The sequence below is a fragment of the Apiotrichum porosum genome (assembly GCF_003942205.1).
Source record: "Apiotrichum porosum strain DSM 27194 chromosome Unknown scaffold_12, whole genome shotgun sequence".
NCBI classification, from domain to species: Eukaryota; Fungi; Basidiomycota; class Tremellomycetes; order Trichosporonales; family Trichosporonaceae; genus Apiotrichum; species Apiotrichum porosum.
The window spans coordinates 299,615-326,556 of NW_021167119.1; the positions used below are offsets into that span (position 1 = coordinate 299,615).

The 26,942-nt window shown below is 61.0% G+C and overlaps 11 protein-coding genes across 11 annotated transcripts; 6 read left to right on the top strand and 5 right to left on the bottom strand.

Moving 5' to 3' along the window:
• Window positions 1-196: 196 nt before the first annotated feature.
• Window positions 197-2,065, bottom strand: EHS24_002151 (uncharacterized protein; the record flags this gene model as incomplete). Its single annotated transcript, XM_028617895.1, has 3 exons — window positions 197-505; window positions 555-813; window positions 849-2,065. 3 exons carry the CDS (start codon window positions 2,063-2,065, stop codon window positions 197-199), a joined length of 1,785 nt encoding a protein of 594 aa, XP_028473573.1.
• A 457-nt stretch (window positions 2,066-2,522) lies between these two features.
• Window positions 2,523-4,150, bottom strand: EHS24_002152 (uncharacterized protein; the record flags this gene model as incomplete). The annotated part of the gene is made up of 8 exons (XM_028617896.1): window positions 2,523-2,743; window positions 2,792-3,084; window positions 3,124-3,330; window positions 3,380-3,525; window positions 3,579-3,662; window positions 3,704-3,765; window positions 3,808-3,931; window positions 3,980-4,150. 8 exons carry the CDS (start codon window positions 4,148-4,150, stop codon window positions 2,523-2,525), a joined length of 1,308 nt encoding a protein of 435 aa, XP_028473574.1.
• A 1,409-nt stretch (window positions 4,151-5,559) lies between these two features.
• On the top strand, window positions 5,560-7,389 carry EHS24_002153 (uncharacterized protein; the record flags this gene model as incomplete). The annotated part of the gene is made up of 2 exons (XM_028617897.1): window positions 5,560-5,892; window positions 5,974-7,389. 2 exons carry the CDS (start codon window positions 5,560-5,562, stop codon window positions 7,387-7,389), a joined length of 1,749 nt encoding a protein of 582 aa, XP_028473575.1.
• Window positions 7,390-7,869: 480 nt separating this feature from the next.
• Window positions 7,870-10,061, top strand: NPR2 (Nitrogen permease regulator 2; the record flags this gene model as incomplete). Its single annotated transcript, XM_028617898.1, has 6 exons — window positions 7,870-7,886; window positions 7,973-7,997; window positions 8,054-8,617; window positions 8,661-8,814; window positions 8,887-9,101; window positions 9,153-10,061. The coding sequence occupies 6 exons, from the start codon at window positions 7,870-7,872 to the stop codon at window positions 10,059-10,061; spliced, it is 1,884 nt and encodes a 627-aa protein (XP_028473576.1).
• A 982-nt stretch (window positions 10,062-11,043) lies between these two features.
• EHS24_002155 (uncharacterized protein) lies at window positions 11,044-13,778 on the top strand (the record flags this gene model as incomplete). The annotated part of the gene is made up of 4 exons (XM_028617899.1): window positions 11,044-11,367; window positions 11,566-11,916; window positions 12,121-12,337; window positions 12,379-13,778. The coding sequence occupies 4 exons, from the start codon at window positions 11,044-11,046 to the stop codon at window positions 13,776-13,778; spliced, it is 2,292 nt and encodes a 763-aa protein (XP_028473577.1).
• Window positions 13,779-14,148: 370 nt separating this feature from the next.
• HUT1 (UDP-galactose transporter) lies at window positions 14,149-15,802 on the top strand (the record flags this gene model as incomplete). Its single annotated transcript, XM_028617900.1, has 5 exons — window positions 14,149-14,162; window positions 14,219-14,283; window positions 14,417-15,003; window positions 15,049-15,230; window positions 15,271-15,802. 5 exons carry the CDS (start codon window positions 14,149-14,151, stop codon window positions 15,800-15,802), a joined length of 1,380 nt encoding a protein of 459 aa, XP_028473578.1.
• A 388-nt stretch (window positions 15,803-16,190) lies between these two features.
• OST1 (dolichyl-diphosphooligosaccharide--protein glycosyltransferase subunit 1) lies at window positions 16,191-17,714 on the bottom strand (the record flags this gene model as incomplete). The annotated part of the gene is made up of 2 exons (XM_028617901.1): window positions 16,191-17,370; window positions 17,422-17,714. 2 exons carry the CDS (start codon window positions 17,712-17,714, stop codon window positions 16,191-16,193), a joined length of 1,473 nt encoding a protein of 490 aa, XP_028473579.1.
• Window positions 17,715-19,131: 1,417 nt separating this feature from the next.
• Window positions 19,132-21,050, top strand: EHS24_002158 (uncharacterized protein; the record flags this gene model as incomplete). Its single annotated transcript, XM_028617902.1, has 5 exons — window positions 19,132-19,412; window positions 19,572-19,858; window positions 20,017-20,239; window positions 20,288-20,311; window positions 20,456-21,050. The coding sequence occupies 5 exons, from the start codon at window positions 19,132-19,134 to the stop codon at window positions 21,048-21,050; spliced, it is 1,410 nt and encodes a 469-aa protein (XP_028473580.1).
• Window positions 21,051-21,794: 744 nt separating this feature from the next.
• EHS24_002159 (uncharacterized protein) lies at window positions 21,795-22,878 on the bottom strand (the record flags this gene model as incomplete). The annotated part of the gene is made up of 2 exons (XM_028617903.1): window positions 21,795-22,548; window positions 22,613-22,878. 2 exons carry the CDS (start codon window positions 22,876-22,878, stop codon window positions 21,795-21,797), a joined length of 1,020 nt encoding a protein of 339 aa, XP_028473581.1.
• Window positions 22,879-23,369: 491 nt separating this feature from the next.
• Window positions 23,370-24,329, bottom strand: EHS24_002160 (uncharacterized protein; the record flags this gene model as incomplete). The annotated part of the gene is made up of 1 exon (XM_028617904.1): window positions 23,370-24,329. The coding sequence occupies one exon, from the start codon at window positions 24,327-24,329 to the stop codon at window positions 23,370-23,372; it is 960 nt and encodes a 319-aa protein (XP_028473582.1).
• Window positions 24,330-25,496: 1,167 nt separating this feature from the next.
• EHS24_002161 (uncharacterized protein) lies at window positions 25,497-26,373 on the top strand (the record flags this gene model as incomplete). The annotated part of the gene is made up of 4 exons (XM_028617905.1): window positions 25,497-25,574; window positions 25,757-25,818; window positions 25,878-25,958; window positions 26,004-26,373. The coding sequence occupies 4 exons, from the start codon at window positions 25,497-25,499 to the stop codon at window positions 26,371-26,373; spliced, it is 591 nt and encodes a 196-aa protein (XP_028473583.1).
• Window positions 26,374-26,942: the final 569 nt, after the last annotated feature.

Consider the following 26,942-nt stretch of genomic DNA (forward strand, 5'->3'; position numbering starts at 1 on the left):
GTATACCTCGGTTTTTCTCTGTAGTACCCTTCCAGGAGCCATGCAGATGTGTAACGAGCAGAAAGTGCAGAGGCGATGTCAGCGGTCATCACCTCCCCACCCGTGTCCAGCACCTCCCAGCACTATAGGGGTACACTGCCAATCCCATCGTTTGCTATCGTCTGTTATTTTTTCTTTCTCGTTTTCCAGCCCCTCGCTATCCCCATGCGACCTCCCACCACCAGTATCCGGCCCACTCATCCTGCCTGCCCTCGCCGCGCCTGCCCTTGACGCTCTTCTTGCCTACGCCACGTACACCCAGGCGCAGGCCGGCAGCCGCGCCGAGTCCCTCGCCACGGAGGTTGTCCGGGACGGTCGAGGCGCCACGGACGGGGTCGGCCGCGAACGCGATGCCCGCGGCAGCCGCGCGGTCCGCGAGCGGGGTATACGACGCCAGCGGCGGGAACGCGGCGTCGATGCTCTCGAGCTCGGGCGTGAACGTCGGGCGGATGGGGGACAGGAGGTGCTGGGAAACAGTGTCAGTTGAGAAACTCGACAAAAAGGGACCAACTCACCATGGTACCGCTCGGCGCGCCGTCGGTCGGGGGCCGCAGCACCCATGCGGCGACCTTGCGCAGCAGCGCGGCGTGCGTGGGGTCGTACACGCAGTCGCTGGCGAGGACGAGGTCGAACGGCGTGTCGACCCACGGCGCAAGCTCCTCCTCCTCCTCGCCCTCGCCGGCGGGCACGTCCAGCCCGGCCCGGCGCTCCATGTATGCCGGGAACGTCGTCCAGTCGAGTTTTGCAATGTCGATAGCGGGCGCCGAGTCGTCGCTCGGCAGGCGGGCGGGGCGTTCAGGTCGACGCACACGCGGAGGTTGGCGAGGACCTCGGGCAAGAAGTCCGTGGCGACAATCAGCCCCGCGTCGGCCTCGGCGGGCGCGTTGGACGTGATGGCGTTCCCGGCCGCGCGCAGGTCGAGCAGCTTGCGGCACAGGATCGAGAGCAGACCCGTGCCGGCGCCCAGCTCCAGGACGCGCGTGTAGCCCGCATGCGGGAGGGGCGACTGGAACAAGCCAAAGTCGGCGGGACGCAGCGCCATCTCGCGGCCCAGGAGGATGGCCGAGCCCCACGTCTGCACGCCGACGCTGAGGTGGTCCTGCATCGGCGCGTCGTGCAGGAGCACGGGCACGGCCGCCGTGCGCCGTCCGCGCACCTTGGTGGCGTTGTTGTTGGAAAAGCTGCTGGCCGCCGCCGCGGGCGGGGTGGACGCCGTCGACGACGTGCTGTCGCCGCGCTTGCGCAGTGGCTTCATGATCATGAGCGGCGAGACGGGCGACGTCGCGAGCGACGCGACAAACCTGGACGTCGTGGGCGACAGCGCCGGGTTGGGCTGGGCAAAGTCTGGCCGGAGCGAGCGGAGCGCCGGCGCCAGCTCGGGCGCGACGGGGAAGAGCAGGTGGCGCGTGAGCGAGCCCGCCGCCGACGTGCCGGCCATCATGGCAAGCACGGCCGTCGCCTCGCGCAGCACCGTCTCGATCTCGGGCATGCCGTCGTCGCCGTCATTCTCCTCGAGCCACGTCTGCGCGCGCCGCACCACGCCACCGAGCCATTTCTCAGCCCACTCGCGCTCGAACGGGTCGTTGTGCTCGCCCTCGTCGTCCGAGTCAGAGTCCTCGTCGTGGTCGTCGGAATACTCGTCGTCCTCGTCGAGCGCGTCCTCGTCCTCCTCGGCAATGGCCTTGACGCTCAGCCCGTCCATCTCGAGCCCCAGCCCAGGGACGAGGTCGACGCTGCCGCCCGACATGGTCCGCCTCCGCCTCGCGGGCACGGGAACCGGGGTGGATCCCGACCCAGAGCCAGAACCAGAGCCAGAGCCCGACGTCGCCCGCTCGCGCGCCTCGACGGCAAGGTGGTCGGGCTCCTCGAGCTCGACGTCGCCGGCCTGGAACCCGCCGTGGATCGGGGGCATGTACAGGTCCTTGAGGACGGACATGCACCCCAGCAGGTCGGCCGGCTGGAGCGGCGCCAGTGTCCCCTGTGCCCGTGGCAGGGCCGGCAGGAGGGTCGTCGGCAGGACGGCCATGGTGTTTGTGTGTGGTTGATGGAATGGGATGGGTGTTGTGAGTTTAAGAATTTTGGATGTGTGGATGTGGATGTGGTGCCTTTGTCAATTGGGATTTTCGGGTCTGGCCGAGAACAAGGCCAACTCGACGTCATCGCACAACCTTATCTCTGCGGTCTTGCTGCAGCTGCATGCATGGAGGGCTGCATCGTGCATCATAGACGCGCCCCCGACGCACCCAGCGGGCGTTGCAGGCGCATAAAGCCCGCTCTGGCTGTTCTTATCGAGGATAGTCGGTGGATCTCGGGGGCTTCATCCTGAGAGCTAGAGTGTTACTGTGGGGCCCTCGATGCGCGCCTCAACTGTAGCCTTTACGCGACGTATGCAACAATTCCATATACCACAACAGTAATGTACAGATACAGAGGAACAACAATAACAACACAAGACACCACGCTTACACCGCGCTTCACCGCTCTCAGACATAGTACGCCGGGGGCGGGTGGTCGTACTTTGGATTGAGAATCTCGTCGTCGCTGGGCGGCTGGGCAGGGTAGAGCGACTGGAGGACGTTGTGGAGGAGGTACCGCTCGTTCATGCGGCCCTGGCAGTCGTAGAACTGGACGTGCTGGTTGGCCCTTGCCACGCGCTCGAGCTCGTTGGCGTGGCGGTGGTGGTTTGGGCAGCCGTCGCGGCCGACTGAGTGGTGGGTTAAGCTATCCTGCTATAGGCTGGTAGGGAACCCACTGAGCAGAATGGTGGCATAGCACCAGGTCTCGCCGAGAATCTCGAGCTCCCACTCGTCCATGTCGACTGCCTCGCCGTCGAGGAGGACCAGGAGAGACAGCTTGACCATGTCGGGCGGCGCCTGCCAGCCGTATACAGGGTGGAAGGTCGCGCCGACGGCCCGGCCGTGTTTTTCAAAGTGCAGCTGGTGGGTAAGCAGGTAAAGGGGGTGTACTGTACCCACCTGTTTAACCTTCTGCCACCCAGACATCACCTGCGTCCCACCACCAACGGACCACTGAATCTCCTGCCACCTGATCTGTCAGCTACCTTCGCGCTGGGCGTGCGCTCACTTGCGGGGGAAGTTGTGCTCGCCGAGCTTGCCGACGTGGCGGCCGTACGAGCTGAACAGGACCGTGTCAATGCCGCCCTCCTCGTTGGGCTTGTGGTAGTGGTCGCGCGGGGTCGTGAAATGCATCGCCCGGCCGAGAATCGAGTGCACAACGTCAATGTGGCGGGGCTGCTCGAACCCAGACTGGTAGTGGTCAAAGCCCATCGAGCTGACGTGGGTCATTTCAGCTGTCGACAAGCGGTTTCCATTCGACCCACCCGCTAACGTCGATCATGAGCATGGTGTCGATACCTGCACCCTTGGGATGTGTTCTGGCCAGCTCGCGAAAGTCCTGGTGTATCGGCAGCGGAGGCACCTGCTTCGAGTACCCTTTACGACCGTACTGCGTGCGAAAGGTGTCGTACTGGACGAGTCAGTGTCTTGTGTTGGTGACGTGTAGCCATATCGCGCACCCACCTGGCTCGCATACTTGACGTCTACAGGGACGGCTCGGCGCATACGGGCATTCGCCAACCTCATCTCGGAAAACTCGTCTGGCCGCTGGCCTGTCAGCTACGGCTCATCAGGGCCTCCTAGCTCACCATGTACGTCTGCTGGGCAAGTCCAGGGTGCCTCGAGTGGTTGAGGATCCAGTACAGACGCTCTGGATGGGTCAGCCATACCACAGACGAAAAACAACACCCACCCTCCCCGGCATCGTCAAAGCTGAAGCTGAACTGGGGCCTGCGGCACAGTGGCGAGTACGGGTCGTTGGCCCAGGCGGCTGGAATGGGCTCAAAGTAGCCGAGGGGCAGGTACTTGAGGTACTTCTGGGATCATGGTCAGCTCCTGTGCACAACGTGGCTAGAAGAGCTCACCTTTGGAAACTCGTTACGGATGTGGGTGATGCCCAGCGCGTCCTGGTACCTGTGGACAATGGCGCGTGTCTCTGGGTCTGGCCAGCGCTGGTGTTCCATGTTTTCAATCTTGAGGGTCATCATTTCGAGCTTGACCGCGGGGTCTCGTCGCAAGGAGGTGAAGAGGCCCATTGTGGATGATGGTGAGTGATGCAGTGATGGTGGGGAAGACAAGAGACATGCGTGGCCAAGGAAGACAACGTCGACAGAAGAAGGGAAGGTGTGTCTATTTGTGTGGGTCGATTACAGTTAATAATAGCATCCATTAGAAACTGTAGCCACATGACCTCGGAGGAAATTAGCCTCTAATCCTAATAATGCCTAATGGAAGTCGGCTGTGGCAGTGCTGTCTTGCTAGCTCCTTGCTTCCATGGCGCAAGCTCCGCAATTGGCTCCCAGAAACACCGCATCGCCGTGATCTCTGATCTCTGATGTCTGATCTCTGACCAGCTGAATGGAACGTCGCCAGCTGTGCAGGGGGGGTCCTGAAGGAAGACACGCCGCTGCTTTCTGACAGTCAATAACCGCAGTCTGGACGCCATAGAACACGCTGCACAGCCTGCTGTTCCGCCACCTGACAATGTTCTCCCGGGTATGGCCCGCGACAGAAGATACGGCCTTCCCAGAGGCCAGATACAGGATGGCTGCGCGATTTACACTCTGGTGCCACTGTCAGATGGGGATGATATCACTTCGACGGTGCTTTAGGTGAGACCGGGAAGAACCTCGGATCATCCACGGGAACATCGGCATGTTGAAGACGGCTGTGCACCGGTTACCTCTTTTCGTTAGTTGTTGCTCTCACTTTTTCTCACCCGTGGCCGCCGGTGCTCGTTCACCCTGCAACCAAGCTCATACCAATGCAAAGCAAGGCCGGAACCTGACCTCCTGCAATGCGGCGCACGGCCAGAAAGTCGGCCTCCCGGTCGACGGTGGGCAAAACGCAAAGGACACATTTTGGCGGCTGCAGCGGCGAGGGACCCGCCCGGCTGTCGTCGGTTCACACCATTTCCCCCCACCCCCCACTCTTTCCCCCCACTCTGTCGGCGGTCTCGGTATCCACACTCTGCTGCTGCTGCTCTCCAGACAGACAATGAAACCTCTCCCTCACAAGTTAAGCTTACCGAATAGGCCCCTTGCCAACTCTCCCTACATCCTGCCGGGGTATAGCGCTTCGTTACGACACAGACGGCAAACCTCGGAGCTGGAGCGCAGACCACAATAGGCAAACAGCCACGGCGGGTGTGGGCAAGTGGGGGAGGGAGTGACTTTAGGCTGCGTTTGTTGCTACCTCTTGTCTCTCTGTCCTTTGCAAACAACAGACACACCTCACACACACGCGCGCGCGCATTCAAAAGGGTCTGCATCTGTACACCCCGAGGCCCCCATAGTTACAGATCCCTGCTGCTGCCTGACACAGACACAACAGTCATCATACGCTATCCGCAGCACGACTATATTTCAGAGACCGACACCAAAATACCACCTCCCCCACCCTCTCCTCCACTCCACTATCGACCCCCACCAGGATGACGGCCAGCATGGCCGCCTTGGCCACCCCACCACCAGCTCCACCACCACCACCATATGACTCCCCGCCACTCTTCTTCGAGTCAGCAACGGTCGTGAGCGGTGAGCCTGGCGAGGAGCCATACGTCGCAGATGTGCTTGTGAGGGACGGTGTCATTGTCCGGATTGCACGCGAGGCCGACTGGCAAGGTACCACCACCCAGCCACCACCGCCAGCGGACGCACGCGTCGTCGATGCGCGAGGCCACTTTCTTTGTCCCGGGTTCATCGACATGCACGCCCACTCGGACCTGTACCTCCTCACGAGCCCAGACCATGCGCCCAAGATAACCCAGGGAGTCACGGTACGTGTTTGTGTGTTCAACCCGGTCGGTCGGGACCCACATCTGCCCAACGCCGCCAAAAGTGGCTGACGAGAGATCCAGACCGAGGTCGTGGGCCAGGACGGTATCGCGTACGCTCCTGTCCGGACACGAACGCAAATGGACGCCATTCGCGCTCAGATTGCCGGGTGGAACGGCAACCCGTCAGACGAAGAGTGCAGCCGGCCGCCGTTGAAGGACATGGGCATGTTTGAATGGCGCAGCGTGCGCGAGTACCTCGACACGCTGGAACGGTGCCGACCAGCCACCAATGTGGCCTACCTCGTTCCCCAGGGAAACCTGCGGCTGCTGGCTTGTGGGCCGTACGACGGCGTGGCGACGCCAGAAGAGGTCAATGACCAGGTCGCGCTCCTGCGCAATGCCATGGCCGAGGGAGCGGTAGGCATGTCCAGTGGCCTGACGTACACCCCGGGCATGTACGCCACCACCTCTGAACTGGCCGTACTGTGCACTGCGCTCGCAAGAGAGTTTCCAGGCAGCTACTATGCACCCCACCACAGGAGCTATGGCCACAAGGCTCTCGAGTCGTATGCTGAAATGCTCCATCTCGCCGCCACGACAGGTTGCAGCGTCCACCTCACACATGCGACCATGAACTTTGCCGAGAACAAGGGCAGAGCACCCGAGTTGCTCGCCATGGTGGACACGGCCCGCGAGGCAGGGTCCCACATCACGCTCGATACGTACCCGTACTTGCCCGGCTGCACCACGCTGTCGGCCCTGCTGCCAAGCTGGGCATCGGCGGGCGGCCCAGTCGAGACGCTCGCTCGACTGCGCGACGAGGCAACGCGCGAAAAGATACGCATCGCCGTAGAGGTCACGGGGTGCGATGGCGGGCACGGTATCCCGACCAACTGGGACGAAATTGAGATTGGGTCCACGCGGCATCCCGACCTCTGTGGCATGTCTGGCCGGCGAGTGGCAGACGTGGCCAGGACCACCGCCCGGCTGCCCATTGAAGTCTTCTTTGACGTCCTCGTCAAGGACGAGCTGAGTACGGCTTGCCTCATGCATATAGGCAACGAGGAGAACGTCCGCGCCATCATGCTCCACTCGACACACATGGGCGGGTCGGACGGCATCTTGCACGGCGACACGCTCCACCCGCGCGCCTGGGGCACGTTCCCCAGGTTCATCGGCTACTATGCGCGCGACATGGGCATGACTACCGTCCCCGAGATGGTCGAGCACCTCACGTCGCGCGCGGCAAAGCGGCTAGGCATCTACCCGCACCGCGGGGTGGTGGCTGTCGGGTCTGCGGCGGACCTGGTGCTCTTCAACCCGGTCACGGTGCGCGACACGAGCACTCATGCCGAGCCCAAAAGGGCGGCTGATGGGGTGCGGTTCGTGCTTGTCAACGGGCATGTGGCGCTCGATGAGGGCAAAATGACGGGGGCGAGGGCTGGGCGGACCTTGAGGCGACGAGCGGACGGCAAGGTGACTGCTGGGGGAGCGTAGACGCCCGCGAGGGTGGCGCAGAGACGGATGAGAATTAAACTGTTGTGACCCACTAGCTGTAGGGTAAAGAAGATGAGAGGACTTTGTAGGCATCAAGGACGCTCCAAGCTGCGGAAGAGACACGACCGTTGCATATGCATGTACCTCCTGGCCATTCAGATGTGTACGCAGATGGGTGCCACCTGGCTGGGACACTGTTGGCGCAGACATGCTATCGATTCGTCCACTGGGATCGGTCTTTTTGCGCGGGTTTGACGCCGCCGACAATGTCGATGACGTTTGTGCGGTTCATTTGTTCACCGTCGACCACCACCTCTCTTGCATCCAACATCCCATATCTCATTGGGCATCCATCTCCACACCCAGCAGCACCCCAATCTCGGCCGCACTCACCCCCGGCCAGCTCCACTCGGCGCACGCCTCGCCAGTTTCCTCGTCCCCGTCCTCCCGCTCGGCCCCCACGGCGCTCTGGCACGGACCATGGGTCAGTCCGACGAGTAAGTAAACAATCACAGACCACGACCACTTTTGGCACATACCACAGCCATGTCTCCCACTCGCAACAGTACACGCTAATGCCCAGATCGTTCCTCCCCCAAATCGTCGGCGTGAGTCGGTTGGCGTGCAGCGCCCTCAACGCTGGGGCTAGTTCACTGACGTTCAGATCTTCTACGCCATCTTTGACCCGTCGCTGGGCCCGACAGTCGTCCATCAAGTTCCCGAACGCCTCATCTCCGTCGGCGGTGACGATGGTGGCCTCGACCGTCGCCGTTCGCGCTCTGGTTCGCGCTCCGTGAGCCGCTCTCGGGCGCGATCACCTTCCGTCGTCCCCGGCGCGCGTCGTGCCGCCTCGCGCGAACGCAGCACCCCGGCATCCCGGTTTCTCACGTTGCTGGACTTTGCGCCCATCTCCGAGTATGTGATTCCCAAAAAGGCGCTGCACGGCAAGCTCGTCACGTTTTGCACGCCCGGCGCGTGGGACGAGGGACCGGACAGCGGCGACGACGACGACGACGACGATGACGACGACGAGGCGCTGGATACGAGGGAAGGAGGGCGCGCAGAGTACAAGGTCATTGGCCTGCCAATGGTCATTGATGGCCAGGCAGGCCAGTACCAGCGCAACCAGTACATGTGGAACCTGTGTTTCGTGTTCCGCGCCGACGCGAGCCTCGAGGCGTTTGAGCCGGTGGTGCGCAAGACGGCCAGGATTCTCAAGAGTGCAGAGGTGGGTGCGGATTGGATTGTCAGCCGTGTGCTGACCTCGCCAGGTCGACTCGGGGTATCTTTCCAGCCCTGCACCCCAGCATACCCCCTTGCTGGCTATGCTGGAACAGCTGTTCGAGGATCTCAACTCGTACTCTGAGACGTCGATCCCCCTTGACGGGTTCAACAGCTTGGAACTCAAGCTGTTCCCTTTCTACCGTGAGTGCTAATGAGGTTTAAGACTCCCGTGGTTGTCCAACCTCACATTCACACTTATACTCACTCCCTAAGCCAATCCCCCCGAGGTGCACGACTGGGACGTCCCTGTCCCGCTCGTCAACCTGAACGCGCTCAAGGATGACAACTGGGACATTACCGCCGCCCGCGTCAGCCAGTACATCAATGGCATCAACCACAGCGCCAAGATTGCCCAGCTAGCCGACGTTGACCCGGCTCTCACGCGTGAGACGCTGCGACACATGCTGTTCTACCAGGTCATCATGATGGTGAGTTGACATCGTCCTCCCCCAACTGACGACCAGATCGACATTTTCCAGTACTCCAACATATACACTGTCACACCCGCCTTTGCGCGACTGTGCGCTGACGAATCGGTCATGGACGAGTGCGGCGCCTACGTCACCCGCCCTGGGTATGCCATCGCCGACTGGCCGGCTCTCGCGACACTGTATACAAAACTGCACGCCGGGACGACTGTCCACCAGTGGGCCGAGGCGCACCACATCTGGACACGCGGGATCGACCCGCGCCGTTTTGTGTCGTTCGGTATCATCAAGGGGTTTATGCGACGCGTCCACCGCTGGCCAGTGATTATCGAAAAGCAAATGGCGCGGATCCTCATAGGAGCCGCCATGGGGCCGAGCGACAGCCACCCGACCACCAACGTCAGCGGTATTGCCAGCAGCGGGCCGCCAGACCCCACCCGCCGGCGCGTGGGCTTCCACGCCAGTAACACTTACCGTGGAGGTGGCGAGTCGCGCGAGATGCGCGACCTCATGCCTCCCAGCCGATCGGGCGAACGCACCAACCCTTTTGCTGGCGAAAGCCAGTTTACGCTCCGGAGCACCGGTTCCACGGCCTCCATCACGCTCGGCGGCAGTCCCGACGTGCCCGCCTCACCGCCGCTGCAGCGACGGTCCAGCCAGCGCGATGCCACCGGGCGCAGCTTCACCAGCGCGCCAGACACGCACCCGTCCATCTCGTCGCGCCGGACCAACACGCTGCGCTCGGCGGCTGGCATGGCTGCGGCGAGCGCGAACGCTATCAGTAGCCGCCAGCGCGAGCGGCTGTACGACCTCGACATTGAGCTGCTCAACAGCCACCACCACACGGACGAGATCCAGGTCCGCCTCGGCATGAGCTGGGCGCAGCTGGAAAAAGTTCTCGGCCTCGACGGAAGGGCGCGAGGCGTGGGCAGTAAGGGCGTCGCGGTGGTATACCGATAGTCCTGTCCTCCATCTATCACGAGCTGCGGATTGAGGCGAGCTCGGACGCCCCCCGTCTGGGCGTGGGTGATGGGAAGTGGGCGTGGGCCGCAGAAGGGACCGTGTGGGTGACTGCAAAGTGGACGGAGGGGGCATGGGGACCGGGAGCAGGACCAGGACCAGGACCAGGAGCATGGGATAAGATGGATGTACATGGCCGCATGGTAGGTACGCATTGTGTTGAAGCGTAGAACGTTGTAACAGTTATAGGACCCACATGGAATTGCCGTCAATGACACCAATGACCATATGTCATCGGCGACGGACCACTCTCTCCTCCCGACGACGTCATTGCCGGCCTTGGTCGCCGTTGTTTTCACTCAGATCAAGCTTTCACTTTCAGGTCGCGTCGTCAAGGTTTGCACCAGTTGCAGTGCCGCTGGGCATCGCCCCCAGCCGTGCCTAAGTACAGGACGAAGTGACCATGGGAGGGGGAGCAGTTCCAGTCCACCTAGAACCATCCGTGAGGGCGATGGTGGACGGACCAGTGGTGTGCCACCAGCTTAGCTTTGGTGCCCCGGAACCCCGTGGGCCACTCGTGGGTTTACCTTTGTTGTCGCCCCGGCACGTCTTTGCTTCTGTCCGTCGCGGCTCTGGTATACACATGCATACAGGACTGGGGGGCCAGCTTTGCGGTACGGGCGGCTACAGCTCTGTGCTCGAGGACAGCGTGTTGCATAAGCAGCGTTGTGGAGCCGGACGCTCTGCAGACCAGCCGCGCCGTTTCGCCCGTTGAGTCGTCTGCCGCAACCCGGAAAATGACGACGTTCATATAATCTCACCGACCAGCCTTTTCGGATCCACTCAATATCTTTGTTCCATCATTCTTCTCATCCCGCCCACACACCCATCTTCATTTCACTCCCACCGCCGTCCATCAGCTTGCATGGGGCCCGCTGGCCCCCTCCCCCCGGTCTCCCCTCCCTTCACACCCACCCCATCCATGACAGACGACGACACCTTCCTCGCCTCCCCCGCAGCCGTGTCCCCTACCCCTACCACCCAAACCGGCGTCCCGCCAATTCCAACAGCCGGCACCGGCGCCGGAGCAGGCCCCTCCCCCGCCGCCCTCCTCGCCCCGCAAACGTCACGCCTCGCCGAGCGCCGCGCCCAACTGGGTGACCATGGCGGGCTCGTATGCAACATTTCCGACGACTTGGCAGACGACGTCGATGACCTCTGGGGCCAAGAGGGCTGGGACCCCGCGACGGCAGCCGGAGCCCTCGAGTGGGCCGGCGACCGCGGCATGGTGTTTCGTGCGCTCCGGGTGCGTTTCCGTCTCTCTTTTTTTTCACCGCGACGCCGTCACGAGCGACCGGGCGGCATGGGGCACGCGGTTGAACGCGCGCATGCACACATCGTGGTGCGCGACCGGCCTAGGCCCTCACCCACGCCCCCCGTGCGCGCGTCGCATCGCAGCCCGAAAGAAAAATAGAAAACCGTACGGCATGCTGACTCTGCCCAGCGCAACCATTTCGACGGCTCCAAAGCGCACGCGTTCCTCCTCTCGGCACTGAGCGCACGCATCGAGCGCGGCCTCGGCGGCGCCATCCCCCCGCCCCCGTCTGGCGTGTGGAGTCTCCTGCCTCTACCCCGGTTCACCGACCGGTTGGGCCACCCGATCGCAGTCCTGACGATCCGCGACGTCGCGCGTGACAGCGGTGGCAGCCTGGCCGAGCTGAAAGAGTGGACGTGGTCGGGACTGGAGTTGACACGGCGTGCGCTGCGAGACTACTGGGTCGACCAGCGGCGGGGGACGGGCGCCGAGGGTGCCGTGCTCGTCGTGGACGCTGGCGGAGCCGGTTATCGCAACATGGTGAGTGCAGGGAAACAGGAAGATGGCGTCGGCGGCGTTGGCGGCGTTGGCGGCGTCAGAGACCAAGGCGTCCATACGCGTGTCGCCAAATGCCACCGGCACTCCTTTGCTTCTGGTATTATGGGACGACGACGACGACGACGACCAGAGCGGCCCGGTTACACCGTTTGTACCCTCTTTTTTTGTGCTGACCCGACGCCACAGGAAGTAGAACTGCTTCCAACCATCTTCAGCGTCGGCCGCAACAACTTTCCAGGCCTGTTCCAGAACGTCTACGTCGTCAACGCAGGCTGGAGCCAGCGCGCACTCTGGAGCAGCGTTGTCAGCCGCGTCCTTCCACGCCGCGCTCTCGACAAGGTGTCGTTCCTCAACTCGCGTCAGGACATTGCTGCCGTCTTTGACATGGACCGGTTCCCGAAAGGTGGGTGTACCTTGCACTGTCGCTCGTACTCACCCCATCAGCTCTCGGCGGATCTGCTCCTCCACCCGACCTTGACGCCAGCCTTCGTCGATACTCGCACCCGCGTCCACCAAACGGGACCACTTACGACAGCAGGCCCGGTTCTCGCGTTGCCAGCCGCAGCAATTCGCGTGCAGGATCGCGCGCCAACTCGCGTGGACCCAGCCGCAGTGGATCTCGCGCGCCCAGCCGTGACCGCCCCGAGCACCTGCGCGAACTGGACCGTTTACAGATCCCCAGCCGCAACACGTCCATGTCGTCCATCGCCGACGTCTACTTCACGGCCAGTAACAGTCCCGTGAGCTCTCGCCCTTCGAGTCGCCCTTCATCACGACATGGCTCGTCCCTAGCCCTCGCGGGTCTGAGCTCGCGCTTGGCCATGACCAAGACGGCCACCTTGGACGATGAGGATGAGGGTGCCGGCCCGCGCACAGGGGACAGCTCGTCCACTGCAAAGGCGCCTCTGGCCCCCCTCAACAACGAGACCCCGCTCCCAACCACTGGTGCGATCGAGACGGACTCGAACCACCGCATCAAGTCGCTCACCGACTTTCACCTCTACCTCTCCCCTTCTCGTCTGGCGCACCGCGACCTCTTGTCCGACTCGGAGGACGATGAGCCACTACCCGCGCCTCGGCGTCGTATTCTGCGCCCGGCAATGCTCGAGGGCAACCTCGCGGCGCGGCGCGCTGCCGCCAAGCTACGTGCTGCGTCACCGCCCGACCGCTCCTCCACACCCGCGCAGTCATACGCCTCGCAACTGCAGGCGCATCACGCCAACGGGCTGGACAAGTACTGCGGCGAAGACGCAGACTGCTCCCAGTTCCGCCACCTGGACCCGTCGTACGCGCCGAGCGAGGTCAGCGACTCGCCTGCCGAGACACCGCCCACGTCGATCATCGATACGGACGCTGCATCCCAGTCTGGCGCATCGGCCTCGATGCACGGCACCCCACCGCCAGTGTCTGCCGCCGACGTCCAGTTCTCAGCAGACAACCCGTGGTGGGGCTACCCCGTCGTCCGCGTCCAGGACGGCAGCATTCGGCCCCGGTACGGGCGCAACCGCAAACGCGACCTGGTCAAGACGCTGCTGTGGTTGTTCGTCCTGCGCCTGCAGGCGTGGCGGTCGGCGTTCGAGCGTGCTCTCGGCCTCGACCGTCTCTTTAAGCGCTCGACACCACCCCCTGCGCCGCGTACGCCCACGCAGGGCCTGCGCGACACGGCGGCGGCGCACAAGAGCCAGCAGCAGCCGTCCACCGTCGCCAAGAGGAGCCACCACGACTGGATCTGGATGCTCATCGGCTTCCTCCTCATGCGCGGTACGTGGGCACCGTTGGTCTCGGCGCCGTTTGACGCGGTGGGACTGAGTACCGTCAAGGAGCTGCTCTTTGGCTTTGTGTAGGGTGGTGGTGGTCGTAATGCGCCACCGCCGTGGCCACTGGTTTCATCCTTGGTGAAGTAAAACAGCCTGCCAGTGTTACTCCTGTGCACTTGGTCATGGCTGCGTTGTACATTGTTGTCTGTACTGCATGTATACTGCTCTGCATGTCACCCCCGCTTGCTGCTGGCTGCATTGCCTCTGAACTGTCTTTTTGCACGTTTGCACCGCACGCGACCACGGTTGTCACCCACCCGTATGCGGACGTCGCCCCCTCTCGGCCCAAAACATAGCCTTTGCGGTGCCTTAAACGGCTCTTTGGTAGATCCACGTCGCGACGCGATCAAAGTTAGAATTCCAGCAACTCCTTCTTTTCACCACTCTCCACCAAACAATGGGCTTGATACGGTACGTCCCCTTTAGCTATGCGACTTGCATGTGTGTCCTATAGCTAACACTGGCAGACTGGCAGTGTGCGTGAGCGGCGTCTATGGCGCATTCTTGTGGTGGGCCATTGCTCAGGAGCGACGTGAGTGACCAAAAGTTGGCGGAGCGTTGGAGCTGTCCGACGTGGCGACTCCAACACACCACCGGCCAGACCTTGCCCAGACCAATCGTCCACACCCACGACCAAGCGCAAGCTGACACCCTCCCTCATCTAGTCTCCGCTCCGTTCCCCGGCATTGCCCCGCACTCGTCGGACAAGTTCCCCTCCCCGCTCTTCTTCAACTGGTGCCAGTCGTTGGCCTCGGCGACCTGTGCGGCCATCTACCTCCTCGTCGTCGGCGTGTCCGACGGCTCGCTGAAGCGTGATGGTGTGCTGAGCACGTTGGGCCTCAAGCGGCTGTTTGCTTCTCTCCCCGGTAAGAAGAATGACGGCGCCACCACTCCACCAACGACCAACGGCGACGGCGACGGCAACGGCAACGGCAATGGCAGCGGCAGTACGCCACAGGTGGCCGCCTTGCGTGCCTACATCAACGGTACCGGTTCTGCGACCGTGAGCGCGACCGCCAGCGAGAACGGCAGCCTGGATGACAAGACCGAGAAGGACGAGGAGAGCCGCCGGCCCAGCCCCAGCCCCGAGGCCAACAGCAAGGCCACCGTCGCCGCTCCCCAGCCCCCGCGCCCTTGGTACCAGTCGCTCCCCGTCTTGCTCCTCCAGGTCTCCATCTTCCAGACGACCGCCGGTCCTCTCGGGTTTCTGGCTCTGAGGCACATCTCGTACCCGACCATGGTCCTTGGCAAGGTGGGTAATCGAACTTCCCTGCCGTACCCGTGCTGACCCCCGCAGTCGTGCAAGCTCATCCCCGTCCTCCTTCTCAACGTCCTCCTGTACCGCCGCCGGTTCGGCGCGCACAAGTATGTCGTCGTCGCGCTCGTCTCGGCTGGTATCTCGCTGTTCATGCTCTTTGGCAAGAAGTCGGCCAGCAAGGGTGGCGACAGCGTGTGGGGCCTGTCTCTGCTGCTTTTCAAGTGAGTTGCATGACCATGTCGACCAACTGACCCCCGCCAGCCTCTTTGTCGACGGCCTGACCAACTCGACCCAAGACCAGATTTTCGCCCTGTACAAGGGGTACTCTGGCCAGCAAATGATGTTTATCATGGCGTGCATGTCCCTCTCGGTGCTCACGCCCGCCATGCTCCTCCCGCTCCCCTCGAGCCCGCTCTCCCTCTTGTCCGTGTTCAACTCGCCCGACCTCGCCAGGCTGCACACGTACTTTTCCCCGCCCATCCTCCTCACGTCCGTCCGCTTCATCACGTCCCACCCTACCTCCCTGCCCCCCCTGGGCGCGTACGCGGCGCTGGGCGGTCTCGGCCAGATCTTCATCTTTGAGACGATTGCGCATTTCGGATCCCTCACCCTCGTCATGGTCACCGTCACGCGCAAGCTGTTCACCATGCTCCTCTCGGTGTTTGTCTTTGGCCACGTCCTCACCCCGGGACAGTGGGCGGGCGTCGCGGTCGTGTTTGCGGGTATTGGCGTCGAGGCGCTGTTTAAGCGTCGCGAAGTGTCAAAGCGCGCCCGGAGGGATGTCAAAAAGTAGGCAGTGGCAGTAGTGATGGCAGAGACACAAGTGTAGAGTAGACCCAACAACGACGACGACGCCACGTATAGATGGATTCTTGTCACATGCATTTTGACTGGTCCTTGTACGACGCGGGCTGCACCAGCCACATGGAGACGGTTGACGTGGCGAGTTTCCACAGCCAGAACGTGGCAGACACGTCTACTCCTTCCCCTTTGAGACCACGCGCATAACAGCGACCGCAGCTCGCAGTGTGGCGTCAAACACTGCGGCCCGCGGTCGCGCAAATGTCAATTCTGTCAGTCGTTGACCAGATCTGTTCTCATGCACTGCAGCTGCATGCTCTATTTCGGTGTCCTGCGCGCAACGCGAGGGGGTGGTGTGGGGTGGGGGGGAGGGGGGCTATTTACTTCTTCTTGTTGTCAATGTTGTAGTCCACACGACGGAGGACCATGAACGCAATGAGCACGGCGCCGACGACGGCCGACACGGTGAGGGGCTTCTGGAGCTGCGCCGAGAGGGGGTAGTTGTAGGTGATGTACACGGGCTGGGCGTGGTTTTCAGTGACGACCGACTTTGTAATGGTGACGACGGGACGGCCGGTGGTGTCGAGGTACGTCTTGACGAGCGAGTGCTCGATCGAGTCGACGGGGAAGGGGGCGAAGACCTCGACGTCGGTCGCGCCGTCGGGGAGGACAACGCGGAACTCTTCCTGGCCAACAACAACGTCCTTCATCGCAGTGAGGAAGGGGACGGCAAGAACCTGCTTGCCGGTAGCGACGTCGGACCTGAGGGCCTCGTTGAGAGGGCTGTCCCAGCCGACGGTGAAGGAGTAGTTCCAGCCGCCGAGAACGGGGTAACGGGGGCGGAGCTCGAGGACGCTGTCAACAACGCGGCGGCTGTTGCGCTTGCCGCCAACGGAGGCAGCGGGGGAGCCAGGACGGAAGTGGGAAGTCGAAACGTTGCCGACAATGTCGTAGAAGTAGACCGAGTGGGCCGAGGGAGGGAGACGGAGGGTGAACTCGCTCAGGACCTGGGCGGGCTTGGTAGCGTGGTACTTGGACTGCTGGTGGGCGAGACGCGAGAACTGGCCCTTGAGCTCGGCACCGTCGTTCATGAGCGCAACCTCATCCTGAATGTTGAGGTTGCTGCCCCAGTGCGACACCTCGGCGGCGCGGCGAAGAGTGCGAATGCCAATGATGGGGTCGCGCGACTCGTAGTGCACATAGAAGGGAGCCTGCTCAGCGACCTTGCCGGTGCCAATAGTGGCCGGGACGGCATGGAAGGGGCCGAGGGTGAGTGTGGCGCCCGACTTGGTCACGTCAGAGTCGCGAGTGTACGCCTTGGGGACGTCGCCGTGGGTGAGGATCTGAGGGGTGGGCGAACGAATCTTAATACGCTCGACATCCGAAGGGTACGCGCTGTCCACGAGGGTAGAGTTGGTCTCCCAAACGAGGAACTGGGGGTCGCGCTGCTCGATCTGGACGGGCAGGGGGCGGCTCTGGTACGCAAGGATGGCGTTGAGCGAGATGGTCACCGTGTCGTCCTTCTTGAGGTCACCGACGGGCACGAGCGCGACGGGGACGCTAGAGCAGTGTAAGCGCAGTCAAGCGCAGCCATGGCCGACAATAACTTACTCTCCAAGGCTCTCAACAACCACACCCTCGACGGCCTTGCCGCCAACAAGCACCTCGTACCATGCGGGTGCCTCGCCTTCTGCACCAGAAAGCGCGAGAACGTACTCTCCCGGGTTGTCGACGAGGGCCTTTACGTTGTACTGTGTGGTGACGAGCGAAGTGCTGCCGCCGAGCTCGACGGTGCGCGCAATGGCAGTGTTAACGAATGTCTGGGGCGCGTCGCCGGCCTCGAGATGCCGTGATGCGAGGCCGAACGCAATGGGTGCGAGCGCGAAGAGGGAGAGGAGCCGCATCGCGAGGCGGGCTGTGGAGAAAGAGAGAGAAAGAGAGGGATAAGAAGCAGCAACAAGGAGGAACGTCACCGACAACAACCATCGTCCACCCAATGTCTCCATCTCCAGGCGTCGAACACGTCGCGGCGCTGCGGGGAGATGTGGAGGGAGGCGGTCAGTGGTCACGTGATTATCGCGTGGGTGTCAGGTGCTGATATACTTGATTCCGTGTCACGTGGTGTTTGCGTGGAGGGCACGTTGTCTACACTAAAAATACCACGTCATTTCTCCTTTTGTTTCAGTTGTGGACGCGTGGCGGACGGGTGAAATCGAAATGGGTCTGCAAAAGGGGGGGCGACGTGGCGACGTTGCAACCGAGGCTCACACCCTGGCTGGGTGCACTGGCATCTCCTCAACGCCGAGCCAAGTCTGCACGTCTGCATCCGGTCCTAACCCTTTATCGCCTTGGATCTGGCACCTATTTGACAATCCGCTTGATGCCGGTTGGGAGGACAACGATACACCGCAATAGGGGGGAAACAGTTGAATGTGGCGTTTTTGCCCGTTCCAAGGGTGAGTGTTTCCGATCCGCAGCAACATGCCGTAGTTGCCAGCCGTCTCTCTCTCGGGGAAGCTCTCTTTGATGGACCTATGCAACGGCAATTAACAGTTGGGCTAGCGGACAACAACCCACACACCCCTTTGTGCATGCCTCTGCGCCTCTGCTCTCGTCCACGTCCCCGGCCCCCCCGTTGGCACTCGTATCCGGCAAACCCAGTCGCCCTGGCCCAGGGCTCCCCCTCCCCGTCCGTAGGGACAATCTGGGTTAGCTGGTTGGTGTCTTGGCACAGGCTCTCTCTCTGCCTCTTGGGCAGATTCGTCACTTGTGCCGAGGGACCGTTTGTCCTCCCCTGTCGGCGGCCGCGGATGGGCAGGTTTGAACCTGTTTTGCCCAACATAGCCTGTGCGCGCAGCAGCCGGCGAGCATGCATCAGACCTGAAGCGCAGCCCTCGACGAAATGTGTAATGTGACGCAGCACCTGACGCCGGTGTGCCTCTGCGGGGACAAGGCATACGCTTGTCCAGCCAGCCCTTGACCAGCCCACGAGGTGTATGTGGCCGCCCTCACCCGCCGCCGCCGCCGCCGTCGACCGTCTGGTGCGCGTTGGGTCCTGCGCCTCGCTTGCACCTTGGGTTGCGTCCACATGTGTTGGCTGTCGGAGGCGCAGGGTTGTTGTGCGGCCCGAGAGGCACTGGATCATCTTGCTACAAGGACACTGGGATCCGGAGACAGAAACGTCCAGATCAGCTTTGCCATCTCGTCTCTTGCCCAAAACATCACTTCCACTTGTCATCACTCACACTCTCTTTCATAATACTGGCGGGGCAGTCTGCCACTCGTTCGTTCGCCCACACGCCCCCACACACTCATTTCACCATGTACGCCACGACCGTGTTCGCCATCTTGTCGCTGGCACTCTCTGTCAGTGCAGAGCCAAAACCCGTGCTCGCTACTGGCTCCAGCGGGCCCGTCACACTGCCACTCTACCACGCCTCTGGCCGACCAGACCCAAATGCCGGGTCTCGTGCTGGCTGGTGGCTCCGACGCAAGAGCCTCCTCACCCGCCGAAAGTATGCTCGTCACCTCGACGCGACCGCCCACGCCCACCTCAAGCGCGACATTGTCGACTTTGAGCGTGGCCTCGCCGGTCAAGAAGTGTGAGTGTGTGCAACCAGCGCGCGGACCCACGACTGCAACGACTGCCCTGCCTGTAAAACAGCGTGACAGGCTCTCTGTGTGGCGCTTGGCAGGGCTTATTTGGCGGTGGCGCCATCTAAGCATGGTGTGTGTCGGTGGACTGACGGCCCCCGTTTCAGGATCACAACTTGGGAGCGCGATACAATGTACTCTGCCAAGCTCGAAGTGGGAACCCCAGCACAGACGTTTGAGCTGCAGCTCGACACTGGTTCCAGTGACATGTACCTGTACTCGAGCGCATGCGCCAACTGCCCTGGTGGACCCAAGTTTGATTACACCAAATCGAGCACATACCACGCTGGTGACCCCTCCGACGAGCTCCAGTATGGTATCGGATACGCAAAGGGCATTTGGGCCAACGACACGGTGTCTATCGCTGGAGCCACAGTCTTTGAGCAGACTTTCCGTAAGTGTATCTCTTCTCGCAGGCCAAAGCGCGCTCTGCGGTCTGGGATCTACGCACGGTCCCTGGTCGCGAACCAATTCTCGAACCAACTCTCCGTCCTTGCAGTTACGCGTCGCTTGGCCGTTTCATACCTCGCCTTTGCTGACGACCATTCGCAGAAGCAACCAACGACACGGATGACAGCTATGCCAACACGACCATTTCCGGTCTGATCGGCTTGGCATGGCCCGCTTTGGCATCAGTCGCCATGCCGCTCTGGATCAACTTGATGGACCAGTGGGACGACAAGCGCTTTGCGTTTGCCCTTGCTCGCGTCAGCCTGACGGACGGCACCAACCCTTGGGAGGATGGAGCTGCCCCCGGAGGTGTTGTTACCCTTGGGTGAGTCGCACATGCGCCCTGCTTCACGTGCGGTCACATGGAACGTAGAGAGGAGAGTGCCGAGGTCATGGCGTTCGTTTACAAGACGACGTCGAAAGCGACGCGTCGCGCCGTGGCGACGTCTAGGCACTTGGGTCTCGATTGCTTCGCTTGCAAGGGCGGAGTTTCATTTTTTTTTTGTTTCCAAAGTAACACCATGCTGATTCCCCTCTGCAGTGGCGTCGACGACAGCCTGTACACTGGCGAGATTATCTACCACAACCTGACCGGTAACGACTACTGGCGCGTGGACATGGAGTCGGTGAACATCAACGGCCAGGTCCTGAGCACTGGCAAAAACCTCAGCGCCATCATTGACACTGGCTCGACTCTCCTCACCGGCCCGACCGAGCAGGTCAAGGCGTTTTACTCGCACATCCCCGGATCGTCCCCTACTTCTTACGAGGGCACCGATGGGTTCTACCAGTTCCCGTGCGCCAACGCCGACCAGCTCGACGTGCAGCTCACCTTCAACGGTGTCTCGTACCCGATCGACTATTACGACATGATCTTCAGGCCCGTCACCAACGGCACGCCCGATATCGAGGACGGCATGTGCTTTGGCGCCATGTTTGGGTACGACTTTGACAATATCAACTGGATCATCGGCGACACGTTCCTCAAGAATGTCGTCTCGGTCTTCCAGTACGACCCGCCCGCTGTCGGCTTTGCCACACCAGTCACCCACAGGGCTGGGTGGTACGGCGCTAACAAGAAGGATGCTGGCCGCAAGACCCAGAAGGGTCCTCACCGCCAGGACAACCACTGGTAGAGAGCGAGGTTGACCACGGGAGGACCATGTTCCTCTCGTCACAGGACATTGTTTTTTTCGATTTATTCTAGCTTTTTAGACCATGTAATTACATACGTAGCACCCGCAGCAGCAACACCGAATCCGCAGTACATCTGGGTCCAAAAATCCGCAGTACACGCAGTCGTCGAAGTCCGTCCGGCACCTTGGCTGCGCAGTGTGGCCGGACGGGCCGTTGGGGAGAGATCCGGAAACGATTGCGGCCCGCTGCTTGGTATTTCATAAACCGGCTCTGCCGCGCGCACTGCATCGAAACATCCCATCCAGCTCTGGTGGAACACTTGTCGTTGAATATTGCCATTCAGACATCGTTGCGGTCGTTGAATAGCCGCCCGCGAGGATGTGGTGTCCCCCAAAAGGAACCGAGTGGCACCACCTTCCGTCACATTCACCGCCAACCACACCACCACTTCTTCACGTTAACCGTTAACCCCTACCGCCCGCCGCACAACATATCGAGTGCTGTAAGTGTAAGGCGCCCAGAACTGTGCGGATATGAGGTCAGCAGACTACGAAGTTGAAATAGTTGTGATGGGAATAGAACACCGCCACATAAACCGCACGATTTATTCGAATGGCTGATCCGATGGCTCCATGCGATTAAATGGACCTGGGAATACATATAATGGCATAAGGGGGTATACACGGTACGAGAGGCCCCTTGAAAAAATAATAGGGGGGGTACGAGGCCAGCACCAGGCTTGATCATGCGGTGGGTTCGACGGTTTCGAGGATGGCTTCTTCGGGGGACAGGGTTGAGAGGTACTGCTCGCGAGACATGAGGCTGAATCGGCTGACGTAGTTCTGGAGCGTTTGCAACTGCGTGTCCGTGAAAGGCATGCCTCTGGTGTAATTGAAGTCAAGGCCGTGGTAGTTGGACTGGATCATCTGACGAAGGCGTGCAAGCTTCCGAGCAGCGCATGCAGCCGGGTTACTCTGGTGGTCGTGGGCCAGGTCGCAAGGAAAGTCGACAATGATGATATGCCAGTCGGTGTCCAAAAAAGGGAAGCAAGTCGGGAATTCCGACAGCAAGGAGTCCATGGCATCTGGGTCGCAGATGAGAACGATGCGGCCTCCATGAGTTGTCCTGGTAAGATGGAATAGAACCATGAGTCTCTTGCCAACGTCTTGGTCCTTTGAACTCAAACGGACCACGAGTTTGCGGGCGTCGCGTAGGGTTTGGTAGCCGACGGGGGGGTCTTCACTGCCAAACAGCACGACCGTTTTGCAGGTGAACGGCAAATAGGCGGAGGCGATGGGTTCCCAACGAGAAGTCGACATGACACGGTACGTGTCCAGGTTGAATGACGGCGTGAGGAGGTTCAAGTAGTCGGCCGACATGCCACCAACCCTGTCGACAACTCGGGCGCTGCCGAGGATGAGAAGCTGGCGCTTTTTGAGGTGACGAGCGGTTCGGGTGGTGATGTTGTTGGGGAAGGCGGGCAAACGTCGGCGCTCACTATCCAAGATCAGGAAGTCATGTACACAGAGTGGGGGGTTGGATGGGTGGGAGATTGACCAACTCAAGACCTAGGATTTGAGTGCGGGAGTCCTGGTATCCGTTCTCGGAGTGGGAGTCGTCGGAGTCAGAGTCGCCGATGGTACTGGTGGGTACTTGACCACGAATGGCCGGGTGAATGGAGATCGAGAGGTGTTTGGCGAGGGCATGATCGGCCCTGTCGTGGAACGCGTGGCTCGCTGTGCGGAGGGCGAAGAGACTCATTCGAGGTGCGGTCTCGAAGATCAGGTCCAGGATGTGGGGGTAGAAGCGGTGGTCGAGAGTGGTCATGTTGCCGATGAGAACTTGGGAGGTTGTGGATGTGTAGAGTAGGTGAAAGTATTGAAGGGGAGAATGGATGGTGATGGGAGTGTTGTTGTGTTGTGTTATAGAGGCCAGGCGTGTGTTTATGCCCGAATGCCCAAACAATTCGACACCGTCAACCGTCATCAACCGCCCGGGTGTATTTGGTCCGCCACACCCACCAACACCTTGAACCACCACACCACCGCGGCTTGCCATCAACCCCACAGCCCATCAAGAGACCCAGAAACCCATGGCGACGGAGAAGGGAGGTGCCAGGAAGCAGTGGGACAGGAATCATGGGAATGAGGACGGTCGGAATGGCTGTGACAAGTATATAGGGTAATCAGACGTCCCACCTGTGCGAATGGCTGGTGACATGATACGCTGTGCATGACTATATCCTATTCCGTTCTACAAAGGGCTCCCATATTAACACACATGACGCCAGAGGCTCCTTTCAAACAGAATCGAGGTGTTCAAACGGTAAGGTCTACAGTTTCAAGCTGGACGTCTTCGGCGGACAGAGTGGCGAAGTATTGCTCGCGAGACATGAAGTTGAATTTAGCAGAGAGGTCCCGGGAGCGCGGCGCGTCTTCGGTCTCTGTCTCAATCAACTCCTGAAGGTATGCTGGGATCCGAACGGCACACGCAGCAGGGTCACTCGAGTGGTCGTGGCTCAGGTCGCAGTGGAAGTCGACGAATGTAATCTGCGAGAATCGGTGACCGAGATTGACATCGAAGAAGGGGACCCAAAAGGGCTGCGTGCCATTTTGGTCGCTGATGAGGACCAGTCGCGATGGAGGAGTTGGCCTTGGTCGGCACATCCACGTGATATCGCGAAGTTTCCGAATTGGGATCTCCTCTTCCGAACCCACGTGGACGACGACTTTGCGCAGGTTGTTATTCGTGTTCACGACGACGCCGAATCGGATGTCTACGTCGCCAAAAAACACAATACGTTCGACCGAGAGGTTCAAACGGTCCTGGACGTGCACCCATTCGGAATGCGCCGTCATGCGGAACGTGTGAAGGTTGAAGGAGGGGTTGAGGAAATCCATGTGCTCGACCGTCATCCTACCAACAACGTTGATGACGGTGGTGGCTGCCAGGATGTCTCGCTGCCGCTCTTTAGGATCGGGACCGGTGGGTCCGACGACGCTCGAGGAGAAGGCGGGCAAACGTCGGCCGTCACCGTCCAAGATGACGAGGTCTTGGAGCATGGGCGAGAGTGTGCGGGAGACGAAAGGTCCTTCGGTATTGTCGAGGAGATCAACGCCTGGTGCGACAGAGATCGACAGGTGCTTGCAGAGGGCACGGTCGACCCTGTCGCGAAACGTACGGCTTGCCGTGCGGAGGGCGAGGAGACTGGTTCGAGGCGCCATTGCGAATATGATGTCCAGGACGTGCGGGTGGTAGCGGTGGTCGATGGATGTCATGTTGGCTGTGATGAGGGAGGCGGAAAAGAAGAGGCAAGGAAGATGATATGAGTGTTGTGGTGTTGTGTGTTTGGTAGTGTTTGAATGTTTGCGCCCCACTAATATATCCCTTCGTTTGCATCGTTTGCCACCGTCACCTTTTGTTTGACACCGTCAACCACGACCGCATCAAAAGCCCCGCCCGTGCTGTACGGCTCTCAGTTGTCGAGACCTTTTCATCATCTCAAATGGGCTTACGGCCAGCTTCACACCTTGACTCGTAGTAAAGATGCAGACAGGTGTGCGGATGCACGGGGGCTCTGGGCCATATCGGTGAGTTGAGTGAGGTGTGGTCTTCCCCAGTTGGCGGTGGCCATGCGCCCAAGCTTTAGTGATGTCCATCCAGGCAGCTCCACTCACCCAAAAGCACAGACGCTCCACATGTCGCGATCAGCCGCGTCCCCGACGACAGCATCCTCATGCGCTCATGTCCTGAAAGGGGACTCGAGAATTGCCAGCGCTGCCGCATCACTCACAGACACTCCCCGCGTCCTGCCACATTCGCGACCCAGGTCCTGCCCACTGCGCAAACATTCCCACGGGTGTTGCCAGAGGGGGTGCCTGTGTGGCGTGTCATGGGAGAAATTCAAAAAGAATAACCACAGCAGAAAAAGCTTCTGCCGGAGGCGATAGGATCACTAAATAATATACTCCCGCTTCTAATGCCCGCGTCCTAATATTATTACGGACGATTAACCAGAAAACGAGGGTGCCCGCGGCCTGGCGCGCAGTGCCTTCCCTTTTCCCTGGGCGTGCGGTGTGCGTGGTGTGTGCGAGGTGTCTGAGCGCAACACACAGACGCTGTTGCCACGTTCAACACCACCACTTCTCTCGTCCTCGCCACCCTCCTTCACCCCTCACTCCCCCCCTCATCCCACTCTCAGCGTGCATACTGCTCCCCCCGTGTGCACCAGCCTCTCCCACACCTCGGCCCAACGACGAAAGACATCCCCATCTCGCGACATCGCCAGCGCTAGCTAGCTCCACCCGCAAGCGCGCGCAGCTGCCTCTCCCCTCCCCTCCCCTAGCCCGCCCAGCCTCTCGGCACCTCACACCCCCTCCCGTCGCCTCGTCCCAACACATCTTTTCTCCCTCCCTTCCCACCTTCATCACCACACCACCACCACCATGCGCTCGTTTGCTATCGCTGCCGTTGCGCTCCTCGCTGCGTCTGCCCAGGCTCAGCGCGCGACCATCACTGATGCCGTGCGTACATCCCTCCGCGCCCGCATCGCCCCATTGTTGGGTGCAGCCGGCCAGTTTGAGATGTTGAACTGACGTTTGTCCCACCGTTGCTTTTGTCCTCGTCACTCTCGTTATTGCCTTCCTTCATATACAGGTGAGTCCTGGTTGCGGCCATGAAGTGGAGCTCGACTGACGCACAACAGGACGGCGATGAGGTTGTTGTCATGGTCACTACCAAAGGCGGTGTGAGGACCACGAGCACCATGTACGCCTCTTGTTTCCCAGTCTCGACACGGTCCCAGACCAACACTAACGTGCACCCAGCTCCACCATCATCGCCGACACGGAGACCGCTGTGACAGACGCAACTACCGCGGCTACCGCCGCGACCACCACCAAGACTACGTATGTGTACAACCATCTGTGTGGGTGACGACTGACACGAGGCAGCATCAAGGGTATTCAGGCTGCGCCCACCACCACCTATGCGGTGATGACGGCCACCACATACGGCTACCAGAACACCAACGGCGACTGGGTCACCGCCACCTGGCACAATTCGTTTGTCTCCCCAACGGTCACCACCGTTGTTGTCCCCGAGGGAACCATCGCCGACTACGACTCGTACATGTCGTCGGTCAACTCGGCGTCGGACGCCAGCTACTCTGCGGCTCTCGAGTCGTCCTCGACGAGCAATGCCCGCCGCTCCGTCTCGGGCGCCCGCGGGTCCTCCAATGGCTCGGAGTGGGTCGGCCTCGGCGGCTGGCTCGCCACCTTTGTGGCCACCGCCGTCGCCGCCTACGGCATCCACGCCATGTAAACGACGCACGTCTCCCAACTTCTTCTTTTTAGGACATTTAGGAGCCTCGCCCAAGCGAGACGAATGCCTGCTTGTACCTCTGCCCTCAGCGCCCCGGTACTGGCGCCCCCCGACCAAACTACGCTGTACTACCCCTCACGGACGTTCATGACCCTCCCATTATTACCAGCCTCGACGGCAACCTCGCTACGCCCTGCGCGTCAGTTATTCCTATTCTGACGCCAGTTCGCAGTACGTATATCTCGATGCAACCCCTTAGACATGACTCTTTTGGTGGACGCGACCGGTGGGGAGCCCAAAAGGCAATTGACTGCGCCGCAACGTTGCTCAGAATAGCTGTGCGGACGCGCAGCACCGCACTTGCGCCCCGCGCTTTTACAAATCAAATGTGTACCGTCGTCCGGCATCCACGCTGCATTGTACATGCCCTTAGTATAGCAGTATGGAGCGCCGAGAAGACAAGGCAAGACGGCCCAACGACGTGTTGTCGTGGTCAACAACGGCCAAGGCAGGCTGCCAAGAAAATGGGCCGGGAGTTTTTGTGTTGTGTTCGTTTTGGTGGCTTGAGG